This window comes from Choloepus didactylus, chromosome 2 (genome assembly GCF_015220235.1).
Source record: "Choloepus didactylus isolate mChoDid1 chromosome 2, mChoDid1.pri, whole genome shotgun sequence".
Lineage (NCBI taxonomy): Eukaryota > Metazoa > Chordata > Mammalia > Pilosa > Megalonychidae > Choloepus > Choloepus didactylus.
The window spans coordinates 143,140,160-143,154,023 of record NC_051308.1 but is presented as its reverse complement, the minus strand read 5'-3'; the positions used below and the strand labels follow the sequence as shown (position 1 = coordinate 143,154,023).

At 34.6% G+C, this 13,864-nt stretch overlaps 1 protein-coding gene across 1 annotated transcript in view; it reads left to right on the top strand.

Annotated features, from left to right (window-relative positions):
* Positions 1 to 13,029, top strand: part of SNX7 (sorting nexin 7) — a 101,715-nt gene extending 88,686 nt beyond the window's left edge. The window contains exon 9 of the mRNA XM_037826566.1: positions 12,624 to 13,029. Within this exon, the coding sequence (XP_037682494.1) occupies positions 12,624 to 12,701 (78 nt within the window). The 3' untranslated portion in view covers positions 12,702 to 13,029. The remainder of the gene's footprint in view (positions 1 to 12,623) is intronic.
* Positions 13,030 to 13,864: the final 835 nt, after the last annotated feature.

The window sequence follows — 13,864 nt, the reverse complement described above, 5'->3', positions numbered from 1 at the left end:
TTGGTGTTTCTAATCTTAGGTGTTTTGGTGATAAGAAAGCAATTAGTAAACTGTTACACACCCTATTGCCCTCATTTTAGGCATGTCCTACAATTTTTATAGATTGTAAATAATTTTGCAGTGTTTCCTGAAATGTAGATAATACTGTCTGTGTCCAAGATCATTTGAGATACAATTAAAATAATTAGAGTACACCCAATCATGTTTCCCTTTTTTACCTTAAGAGACATGCGATTATCATGGTACTCTAAAAAAGTTACTTTTAGATTAGGAGGAAAAAGTAGGAGCATACCTGTTTTTGGCATAATATGCACCTTTCTGGTTTTAAAAGAAATAAATGATAAGATTTGGCTTTTATCACATTCTGTAATAATAGATATCACTGTTATTCTTCCAGGCAAACTTCTAGTTATTTTACTTTATTTACCACATAGATACATCAAAGATATTTTATAAATTTTTACCTATTTCCATGAACAAGTTGGTAGCATTAACTGGGAAGATATCAAGTTTTATGTTGGCATTATCACATGGTGGCTATGAGCGTGGGCTTTTGACAAGCATAACTTGTGACAAGCATAACTTGTGGCCCTGAATTCTATTAAGTGCTAAAAATAATAGTACCTACTTGAACTGTTTGAGTATTAAAATATGTATGTGTGTGTATGTGTGTGTTTGTATATAATGAGATAAATGAAGTTGAACGAGAAGTCCTCAAAGCAAAGTTTAATATTCCCCGTGAGTCATTAAAAACAAATTGTTTTTTAAGCTTTCATGCCCCTATCTTTCTGGAGGTCTCAATCAGCATATCCCTTAAGCGTCTACTTAATTTAGTTGGGCATGAAATTGCCAGTATAGAAAATAAATTTCAACCTTCAGATAAATGAAAAGAAAAACAAAATATATAAAACACTTAACTCAGTGCCTATTCTATAAGCATTCAATAAACGTAGGCTACTAGTACTAACAGTAGTAGTAATAGTTGGAAACATTTCTCATTTATTTATTAATTTTATCTTTGGAAATCATTTATAATGACAATTATAAGTAAAATATCAGGGGAAAAGAGGTAAAATTTTATATGCACTGCATTTCCACACTGTGTCAAGCCAAACAAAATAAGACATATTTATAAATTGTATGTGATCTCATTTGGCAACTTCTTTTTGGCCATGATTAGCCTCTGGAACCCTTCAATTTTATTTCTGGGATGAAACTTAAAAGAACACGTATAGTCTAAGCCTCTATTCTGTGAATGGGTAAACAGGCCCAGAGAAGTGAAGAGATTTGCCTGAAGTCACACTGTGAGACAGAACCTCCTCCTCATGTCCCATGAGCTCGAGAAACTATTGATTCTTAAATTTGGAAGCTTCCATTGGGAGCTATATTGTTTCTATGAAATGCCATTTTTGTCACTATTTACACTTCAGAAAACTAGGTCGCATATGCTTGTGGGATTACTACCCTACTCAGAAGAACTGGAAAGACATTTATCTTTCCTGTTGGCCAGTGTTGTCTCCACCTTTGCTGAAATAGCAGAAGATATACTTTCAAACCAGAGAGTTAGTTTTGGAATTAAAACTTCCTTTTCTAAGTGTTCTGTGTCTGTGTATTTGAAGTTTTGAGCATTTAGGTGGGACGGTAAAAGGACTTTTGTTTTCCTGTTGGGTCCATTTCCTCCTACTTTAGCTCACCTTCCTGACGACCATGGCTGTCCTTCTCAAACTTCTGTCCTTCAAAGAGAAGCTGCAGTTTTTGACCTTTTTTGAAGCCACCTTGGGGAAAACATGCACTGAATTGTTAATTAATGATAATTTGTAATAAACTTGCTTCTTGGTTCCCCAACATCCTGGTTCATAGCTTACACACCAAATTTTTGGTAATCTTTTATGACAGTGAGAATAAGCCATTTTATGGCTTCACCATCTTTCACATGGGGTACTGGAAAAAGTACAGTACTAGACTCTTAAGAATCACAGTTTTCTTAAATTATAATTGATTTCCTCAGATAATATCTATGGAAAATTATGACTATTATTCAAATGAAAAGTGGAATTCCTGTTGTTGATTCTCCCATGACAATATGAGAATCTAAAACTAGGATGAGCTGATTGGTGTGATTAAAGGTTAGGCCACCAGTGATGCTGGGTATTTTTAGTCATCACACTAATTTTGACCGATATTAACTTGCTTCATTAATTGTAAGGATTTAAAGTGGAAAAAAACTAACTGCTTGATATAAAGCAATGTGAAGCCAAATAACAAGTAGAAACACCTTTTTTGTATAATTTACAATTATAAGCAAGTTTCACACAGCTTTTGAGATTTTTGTTTTGTTTTGTTTTGATGATTCTTTATATCCTTCCAATTTTCACAGTCCTTGGCACAGTATTCATTGAACTAAATTGTTTAACTATGTGATATAAACAATCCATTTCTTAAATTTTTACTTAGTTCCTCTTACTTAAAAGGAAACAAAACACAGTGAAGAAATTAAGGAGAGTTATTTGGAGATAATTTTTTATTGTTTTTAAATAGATTTATCTACACTAACTTGAGATATGTGCAAGATCTCAAGTAAATCAGGTTAATATCAAATATTTAGTGAGAAATGTGGGCAGTTAAAACGTTTATTTAGTAAGAAGTGTGCTGTGGAATTCCAGAAGAGGTCTGCTAGGTGAAAATCAAGTTCCAGTCCTCAGCTTTGCATGCCCAGACACCTGATTGGTGAGAAACCTGAGTGGGAATCAGGCTTTTAGAGAAAAACTTAACATTAACAAAGTTTGGACAGTAATAGAAACCAGTATGTCAGTTTATTAGAATTCAGATTGAAAAACACAGTTTTTATGATAACCAGCATATTTGAATCAGTATTTCAGTACATTCTTTCTCTATAGCCATCTGCATTTATTGAGCAATTCCCATATGCCAGGCATTTGTTAACTCATCCATCTTCAAAGGGTATATGTGCTTCTGGAAGTACATAAAGAATTTTTAAAAGATGTGTAGGGAATTAATTTCCAGACACTCAATTGCATACATTCTTTTTCCTAAATTTTGATCAGCCTGATACTTACCTACCTCATCTTCCAAAATTGGCCTTAAATGGTGTAAAAGAAAGGCATCTGTTTTCATTTCCTAGGCTGTTCAAAGCAAATACCATGAAATGGGTTGACTTAAACAATGGGAATTTATTCACTCACAGTTTTGAAGCTGGAAAAATGTCCAAATCAAGGCATCATCAAGATGATGCTTTCTTTCTGAAGACTGGCTGCTGAGGATCCTTGGCTCCTTGCCACATGGCAAGGCATCTGCTGGTCTCTCCCTTTTCTTCCAGGTTTCACTGATTTCAACCTCTTGCTTCCATGGCTTTCTCTCCCTCAAATTTGAATTCATTCTGCTTATAAAGGACTCTAGTAAGAGGATTAAGACCCATCCTGGGCCATGCCTTTACTGAAGTTACCTCATCAGAAGGTCCTGTTTACAATGAGTTCACACCCACAGAGATGGATTAGATTTAAGAACGTGTTTTTCTGGGGTACATATAGCTTCAAACCACCACAGCATCTCATCCTGATAACCCAGGAAAACATATTAAATGTTCTCTACTGCTCTTTCAAGAGATTAGTTATTCTCCATTTCTTGCTGAATAAATTCTGGCTATACCACTTACTAGATTTGTAATATCAAAAATGTACTTAAATTCTTTGAGCCTCAGCTTTTTCATCTGTAAAATGAGATTCATGAAAGTCATTGTGAAGTTTAAAGAAGATTATATACAAAGCAACCAATATAATGCCTTTCCAAGTATTCAATATATGGCAGTTGTTATTATTTCTAGTGTTATTGAATTTTAATGTTCTACATTTCATAATGTATAATGTTCTGTATCTCACAATACATAAATATTTTTTCTGCTTCTAGCATGGAAGATGGTAAGGAAATATTTTACAAATGAATTTATCTCTTTTACCACGTTTCACTGTCCTTATTAGGACTTATTTTAGAAATGAAAATTTTAATTAATATTAATCAACATGGATAGCTATTAAATTCCTACTTAGACATTTTAAACTAGGATAGTTGAAGCAGAATATGACAATAATAGAAGTTTGTTCACTTGAGGACTAATGCCATCTTTGGTGCAATTTGTATCACTTATTTGATTGGAATTCTAAATAGAGCACATTGCCAGGAATTTCATTTTGAATTTTACTTTGAGGGCATTCAGAAATTTCTTTAAATGATGGTTCAGCAGAGTTATCAAAAAGAATGATATTTCTGCAAAGAAGTAATTGCTTTGGGCTGCTCTACAGGGTTAACACATAGTAACTGTATGAGGATTTGCAGAGAAGAGGCTGGAGAACTCTAGTAGAAACAAGGTTTGCAAGGGAAACAGAGGTCTCTCTCCAAATAGAAAGTATGGTTCTGCTCCCTGGCTATCAGCCCTTTCAACCCAATTAGTAGTTTTCTTTGTTTTATAAGTACTGTGGATAGTGTTTTTAAAGTTATTTATATTTTGATATTTTTATATTTTCTTTTTATATTCAAATTTGTTGAAAGAGATTTTGAGTATTTTTAAAGTGGTTTTAATATCTTTTCCTTTTCTCTTTTGGCATTGAAAACCAATAAAATATTTAAATAATGGCTAATATTTATTGCATGCCTGCTTACTAAATTGTTGGCACATGATAAACTCTTTATAATTCTATATATGTGTCTGCTGGTTTGGATCTGTCATGTACCCCAGAAAAGCCTATGTTCTTTTAATCCAATCTTGTGGGGGCAGACCTATTGTGGGTGGGATCCTTAGATTAGGTTGTTTCCATGGAGATGTGACCCCACCCATTCAAGGTGGGTCTTAATCCCCTTGCTGGAGTCCTCTATGAGAGGATAAAAGGAAGAGACATTTTGGAGAGAGCCCAGCGAAGCTAAGACAGAAGCCCAGAGACATTTTGGAGAAAGCCACTGAAACCAGAAGCTAAACCCAGGAGAAAAGGATCAGCAGAGTCAGCTATGCACCTTCCCATGTGGCAGAGGAACCCTGGATGCCACTGACCTTTCCTCAGAGAAGCTTTAGCAAACCAAAACAATGGGAAATATTATTAGTTCCATTTTCTTATGGGAACCCTAGTTCAGAGGGGTTAAATAATCTCTCTTGGTCCCATAACTATTATGGAAGAAACTGGAATTTGAGCCTCTGTTCTTTCTGAAGAATTGATTTTTAGAAACAACTTTTTTATTGAGGTATCATTGCCATATAAAAAATTGCATATATTTAAGGTACAATATGATAAGATTTGATATATGTCTACACTCGTAAGACCATAACCACAATCAAGAGAACACATCCATCACCTCCAAAAGTTTTCTTGACACCTTCTGTAAATGCTTCCAACTACTCTATCTCCCACCCCCAGACAGCCACTGTTCTGCTTTCTGTCACTAGGTGTTAGTTGGCATTTTCTAGAGTTTTGAATAAATGGACTCATACGGTATGTACTTTTTTTGGTCTGTCTTCTTTCACTAAGATTTATCCAGGCAGTTGAGTATATCAAAAATCCATTCTCTATATGGCTGACTAGTATTCCATTTTGTGGATATACCACAATTTATTTATCTAGTCAATTTTTGGTGGGTTATTCAGTTTTTAGCTATTACAAATAAAGTTGCTATGAACATTTGTGTACAATCTTTGTATGTAGTAGAATGGTTATATCATATGGTGGGGCTTTAACTTTTAGAGATACTGCCAGATTGTTTTCAAAAGTGGTTATATCAGTTTATACTCCTAGCAGCAGTGTATGAGAGTTCCAGTTCCTCAACCTCTTTGACAGGTATTTGGTCAGTCTTTCTAACTTGAGCCTTCTTAGGAGGTATGTAATGTTATTCATTGGCATTTATATTTGCATTCACTTGATGACTATTACTGTTAAGCATCTTTCCATATACTTATTTGCCTTCCATATATCTATTTTGGTAAAGTGGCTCTTTAAATCTTTTGTCCTTTTTTTTCTTACTGTTGAGCTTGGAAAGTTTTTTTTTTATAGTCAGGATACAATTGCTTTATCAGATATAAACTTTACAAATATTTTCTCCTAATTTATGGTTTGTCTTATTCTTTTTAAAGTGTCTTTTGAGGGATGATTTCTTTTTTTTTTAATTTGGATGCTGTTCAGTGTGTTGATTGTTTTTTTCTTTTCTAAATCATACTTTGGATGTCATAGCTAATAAAACATCTTTGCTTAACCTAAATGCCAGAGAGTTTTTCCTATATTCTCTTCTAGAAATATTATTTTAGGTTTTACATTTAAATCTGTGATCTATTTTGGGTTAATGTTGTATATTTTGTGAATTATGGATTGAAATTCCTTTTTTTTTTTTTCTATACGGATATCATATACAAAAGGGGAAAGATGATCCTTTCTCCACTGAATTGTCTTTGCACTTTTAGCAAAAATCAGTTGCCCATATATGTGTGGGTTTATTTCTGACTCTCCTATTCCATGCTATCTTGATTACTGTAGCTTGTAATAATAATTGAAATTGGGCAGTGTTAAACCTCCAACTTTGCTCTTCTTTTCAGTCATTTCAGCTATTCTAGGTCCTTTGTGTTTCCATGTGAATTTTAGAAATAGCTTGTCAAATTATATAAAAACAGCCTGTTGGAATTTTGATAGGAATTATGTTGAATCTACAGGTTACTTTAGGGAGTAACAGTACAATGTTTTAACAGTATTGAGTCTTCCAACCAGTGAAAGGATCTCTCTCTCTTTATTTAGGTCTTCTTTAATCTCTCAGCAGTGTTTTATAGTTTCAGTGTACATCACACACCCTTTGACAGATTTGTCCTAAATATTTAATATTCCTGATGCTATCGTGAGTGATAATGTCTTCAATTTCAGTTTCCAACTGTTTGTTGCTAGTATATAAAAACAACAAATTTTTTATATTGATCTTACATCCTGCAAACTTACTGAATGCACTTATTATAGTTCTAAAAGTTTTTTTTATAGATTCCTTCAGATTTTAGACAATCATGTTTTCTGTGCATAGAGACAGTTTTACTTCTTCCTTTCTGAACTGGATGCCTTTAATTTCTTTTTACTTGCCTTATTGCTCTGGCTAGAACCTCCAGTACAATATTTAATAGAAGTTTTGGGAGTGGACATCCTTGTCTTGTTCCTGATGGTTCAGTCTTTAATCATTAAGTATGATGTTAGCTGTAGGTTTTTTGGTAGATGTTCTTGCTCAGATTATGGAAGTTCTCTTCCAGTTTGCTGAGAATTTTTATCAGTAATGGATACTGGAATATGAGAAATGCTTTTTCCATCAAGATGACTATATAGTTATCCTTTTTTTGTTTAATATAGTGAATTACATTTATTGATATTTGAATGTTAATCCAATCTTGCTTTTCTGGCATAAACTCCATTTGGTAATGATGTATAATTCTTTGTATAAATTGTTATAAAGATTCCTGAACTGGAGGACAGGACATCTGAAATCCTACACACAAAAGAACAGATAGGGAAAAAAATGAAAAAATATGAACAGCATCTTAGGGAATTGAATGACAACATACAAGCACATGAATATATGTGTCATGGGTGTCCCAGAAGGAAAAGAGAAGAGAAAAGTGGTAGAAACAATGAGGAAATAGTCACTGAAAATTTCTGAATTCTTATAAAGTACATAAAATTACAGATCCAAGAAGTGCAGCATTCCCCAAACAGAGTAGATCCTAATAGACCTATGTCAAGACACTTAATAATCAGATTATCAAATGTCAAAGACAAAGAGAGAATTCTGAAAGCAGCAAGAGAAAAGTGATCCATCACATACAAGGGAAGCTTGATAAAACTATGTGTGGATTTCTCAGTGAAAACCATGGAAGTGAAAAGGCAGTTGTATGATATATTTAAAATACTGAAAGAAAAAAGCTGCTAACCAAGAACTCTGTGTCTGGCAAAACTGTCCTTCAAAAATGAGGGGGAGTTTAAAATATTCTCGGAAAAACAGACACTGAGAGAGTTTGTGAAGAAGATACCTGCTTTACGGGAAATACTAAAGGGGGCACTACAGACAGATAGGAAAAGACAGGAGTGAGAGGTTTGCAGTACAATATTCAGTGATGGAAACCCAGTAATGTAAGTACTCTAAACAAAGATGACTGTGAGTATGGTTGAAAGAGGAAGGTTAGGGGCATGTAGGACACCACAAGGAAAGACAGAAGATTAAGATTGGGACTGTATAACAGTGAAACCTAGAGCGGTCAATGATTGTGATTACTGTACCAATATGTTTTACATGAGGGAGAACAAATGAATGTCAATTTTGCAAGGTGTTAAAAATGGAGTGGTAGTGGGGAAAAAATACAATCAATGCGAACTAGAGACTGTAATTAACATTCTCTAACATTGTAATATGCTTCCATTACTTGTAACAAGGGCAATATACCAAAGCTAATTGTCTATAAAAGGGGGATATAAGGGAGTGTTATGGGATTGTTGGCATTGGTGGTGTTGTCTCACTTTTTTATTGTATGCTATTTTAATTTTATTTTTTCTTCCATTGCTTTTAGTTGCCTTCTTTTTCTTTTTCTTTTTTCTTTTTACTTTTTTCGCCTCTTCCTCTTTCCTTGTGGAAGTAATGGATATGTCCTTGTATAGACTGGTGGTAAATGCGTAACCATTGATTACACAGGGAACCATTGATAGTTTACCTAGGATGGAATATATGGTATGTGAATAAAACTGTCTGAAAAATAAAGAGAGGGATACAAGTGCTGGAGAAAACATGGAGGAAGGAATGTACCTAATCACCATTGGTGAGGAAGTAGATATGGCAGCCCATCTGGAGGGCAGTGTGGTGGTTCCACAGGAAGCTAAGCATGGGGTTGCCATATAGTCCTGCAACTTGGTTACTGGGTATATTCTTTGAAGAATTGAAAAGAGGGACACAAATGGACATTTGCACAGTAGGGTGGTTTATGGTGTCAGTATTCATGATTTGCAGTGGATGGAGGTGGCCTAAGCGTACATTGATGAATGAACAGAATGGCAAACTGTGGTGTATACATACAGTGGAATACTGAGCTGCTACAAGGAGTGAAGTTGTGAGGTGAATGGACATTGAGCATTGAGGACAGGATGTTGAGTGAAATAATCCAGAAATGAAAAGAAAAACATTATAATGCCTCACTAATATGGACTAACTATAATGCGCAAACTCTGAGAATTGAGTCTGAGAGCATAGGTTGTCAGGGGAAAGCTTGTAGTAAAAGTTCCTTGATTGTAAGCTATTACAGCAGTTACATCTATTCCTGAGTTGTAATGGTTATTTCTAAATTCTGAGATACTGAGCTGTTCATGTATAACCTGGTTGGTCCCTGGACCTTTGGGTGTCTGTGTGACACTTGAGACTCAGAGCCAGACTCTGGCAGCTATGAATGTCAGCATTACCCCATACAGCAAATGTTAAGGAGTCTGAAAAAAGAGATAAGACTTCAATTAGAGATATGAATGAAATGGACTTGGTTAGGACTAAGGTAAATCAGACTAAGGGGTAAAGGACAATACTGACAGCGTTTTTAAAACTCCAACTTCTGTGTGAGACCAAAGGAAGGGATGCTTATTAGGTGCAAAATCTATATATTTTGTAACACTATATAATTTAACTTGTATGGTCAGTTTACTTAACGTAATTACATGGAACTTTGAATAGGGAGTAAAATCTGGTTGGTTTGTACAGGTTAGTGTGAAGCCCTGATATATCCCAGAGTAATTTGGGCAGAGAATAAAAATGTATTTGCAAAGCCAGCTTGAGGGACTGGAGAGAAATGTGGAAATATTAAATTTCCCCATCTGGGGAATTAATGATATTCTCTCAAGCATTTGGGGGCTACCAGTTTAGAAGGCTGAGCCCTTGATCTTGGGGCTTGCCCTTATGAAATGTGATACTGCAAAGGAGAGGCTAAGCCTTCTTAAAATTGTTCCTAAGAGTCACCCCCAGAGAACCTCTTTTGTTTCTCAGATATGGCCTCTCTCTCTAAGCTAACTCTGCAGGTAAACTCACTGCCCTCCCCGCTACGTGTGGGACATTACTCCCAGGGGTGTAAATCTCCCCGGCAAGGTGGGACATGAGTCATGGGGATGAGCTTGGCCCTGGTATCATGGGATTGAGAAAGCCTTCTTGGACCAAAAGGGGGAAGAGAAATGAAACACAGTTTCAGTGACTGAGAAATTTCAAGTAGCATTGAGAGATCATTCTGGAGGTTATTCTTATGCATTGTATTGATAACCCTTTTTAGTTTTTAGTGTATTGGAATAGCTAGAAGGAAATACCTGAAACTGTTGAGCTGCAACCCCAGCAGCCTTTATTCTTGAAGATGATTGTATAATAATATAGCTTACACTATGTGACCATGTTATGGCTCCCACTCCCTTTATACAGTGTATGGACAGATGAATAGAAAAATGAGGACAAAAAGTAAATGAATAATAGGGAGGGATGGGGAGTATGGGATATTTTGAGTCTTCTTTTTTACTTTAAATTTTATTCTTACTCTTTTTGTGTATGTGGTAATGAAAATGTTCAAAAATTGATTCTGGTGATGAATGCACCACTATATAATGGTACTGTGAACAACTGATTGTACACCGTGGATGACTGTATGGTTTGTGAGTATATCTTAATAAAATTGAATTTAAAACAAAATTGAATACTTCTGTTCTTCAAAGGACTTTGGCAGAATGGTGAATTGGCAGCCAACTGAATGGGAGAAAATATTTGGAAACCACATTTCTAATGAGGGTTTGATGTCCAGAATATATAAAGAAATCCTACAACTCAATAAAAAGATAAACAACCCAATTAAAAAATGGGCAAAAGACATGAATAGACCTTTTTTTCCAAAAAGGAAATACACATGGTTAAAAAGCACATGAAAATATGTTCATCTTCACCAGCAATTGGGGAAGTGCCAATGAAATCCACAGTGAGATATCATTTCACTTCTACTAAAATGGCCACTATTAAACAAATAGGAAACTACAAGTGTTGGAGAGGATGTGGAGAAATAGGAACACTTATTTACTGCTGGTGGGAATGTAAAATGGTACAGCTGCTGTGGAAGACAGTTTGATGGTTTTTCAGAAAGCTAAGTATAGAGCTGCCATATAATCTGGCATTCCCACCACTGGGGATGTACCCAGAATATTTGAAAACGGATGTGGACAGACATTTGCACACCCATGTTCATAGAGGCATTAGTCACAATTGCCAAAAGATAGAAACCCAGGTGTCCATCAACTAATGAATGGATAAGCAAAATGTGTTATATACATACAATGGAGAATTATTCAATAGTAAGAAGGAATGAAGTCCTGAAGTGCATGGCAACATGGATGAACCTTGAGGACATTATTTGAGTGAAATGTCAGACACAAAAGGATACTGTATGATCTCATTAATGTGAACTAATTAAAATATGTAAACTCCTAGATATAAAATCTAGAATATAGGTTACTAGGAGACAGAATGAAGCTAGAGAATGAGGAGTGGATGCTTGATATGTGCAGAATGTTTAACTAGATTTAATTTAAATGTTTGGAAATGAATAGAGGTGATGGTAGCACATTATGGTGAGTGTAATTAACAGCACTGAATTATGCATGTGATTGTGTTTGAAAGGGGAAGTTTAGAGTCATGCATGTCACTAGAAGGAAAGCTACTCGTTAAAACATGGGACTGTATAACACAGTGAACCTTGTGGTGGGTGATGACTGTGATTAACAGTACAAATATTAAAAAGTTCTTTCATGACTTCGAATAAATATGTCAGTTACAAGGAGGCAATATTAGAGTTGTCTGTGGGGAGAAATACACCTTTTGAAAAATACAGACTATAGTAAACATAATACTTTAATATTCTTTCATCAGCAGTAACAAATGTACCACATCAATGCTAGGGGTCAGTAATGGGGGGGGAATAAAGGGTTTGGGATATTTTGGGTGTTTTGGTTTCTGGTTTCTGGTTTGTTTTTTGGAGTAATGAAAATGTTCTAAAATTGATTGTGGTGATGAATGCACCACTGTGTGATACCATGAGCCACTGATTGTATTCTTTGGATTAATTGTATTGTGTGAACATATGTCAATAAAATTGCGTTAAAAAAAATAAGTCGAAAGAATTGTGATGTAATTAAAAAAAAAAAACAGTTATACCACTTGGACAAATTCACATGGCTCACACTTGATGGAGAGCGGTTCAAATCTGGTTGAGGTTGTACTTGTATCACTACTCATCTGTCTAGATGCTTGATGCCAGCTATCTCAAATCAAACATCCGTCTTTTTCTCTATAGCTTAGACCTCTGTCTTCTCTCCTGATAGTGGGTTAATAGATTATTTCAGCAAACTAATCCATGCTGATCTTTTAGCAGTTAATATGTTTTCCTCTCACTTAGCAATAATACCCCTCATTAAGAATTAAAATGTATAGAAAATGACAAGGATTTTTGCATACTGATGGAAGAGAGGAGTAGGGCTGACTGCTATAGGAACAGATGTCAGTATTTATTAGTCCTTGTTATTTCATCATGGTGCATTTCCATTTTTCAGTGCCTTGCTACATGGGAGTCCTTCCTTACATCACAGACTGACCTCCACTTTGAAGAAGCCTCTGAAGATAAATCTTAATCCTGCTGAGGATTTGAGTGATGTTTGAGAGAGAGCATCTGTCAACCAAAGTTATTTTTTCTGGATGGGCTGTGTCCTCTATAGAATGGATTAAAAATGTTTCAGACTATCTGGAAAACCAACAACTTGATAACTCAGGTATTCCAGGTCAATAACGTAAATTTGGAAATATATATATATATATATATATATATATATATATAGCTTAGTTTTCATTATGTTAAGTTTGCGTGCCAATAATTGCATATGGAATTTTTTTTTCTTAAATATATGTCTGTGGGACATGACATTTTAAAAATGTTGTAAAGACTCAATTTTAATAAAAAGTTTAATATGAAGTAACAGACTGTAGTGTGTTCTTTTTCTACCAGTATCTCAAGCCACTGAAGCATATTCTAATATGAATTTCACATGTGTTAACAACTATACCATGTGCTCACTTTTATGTCATCAAAATTTACTCAACTATTATTCACTTTGATAGAAATTTGATGTAAATATGCACAGGTAACCTGCAACATTAATGATAACTGAAAATTGGTTTATTAAAAGTTAAATTGTTTTCTGTAGTAAAAAAAATTACCATTACAGATTTAATAGGTATTTGAATTATTAGTTAGAAATCCTTACAGAATCATTTCCCTGCTAGTAAATTTATTCATATTTTGGCATTTTTATACATTCTCTTAACAATTTAGATCAAGCTTTTATTTTCATAGGGTATGCAATGTTTATCATAGTTTTGGGTGCTTTCAGTCCATAGTGAAAAAAAGGAGACACTCCATTTTTGGAGCTTACATTCTAGCAATATTGATTATATAGAAGCTATCTGACTGTGTTGGTTCTTTAATTTTTGCTTATTTTTGGAAATAGATATTTCCCAAAGCTTTGAGTAAGTTTGAATATTTGATCATGCATGATACATTGCATATATGACTTTGTATATAGTTTGTAGTATTAGCACTTAAGTATCATAAAAAACTAGACATTTAAATTGTTCTAACTAAAAGACATACACATATACAGTCATGTAAATAAAAAGCTGAACATTTTCCTAAAATATTGACAAGTATAATTTTTAAAGCATTTGTGATTAAGAGTCTGACTCCATTTTTGTATGTTTGCTGAAAACCTTTAAGCCTCACTTCCACACCCCCCAACCC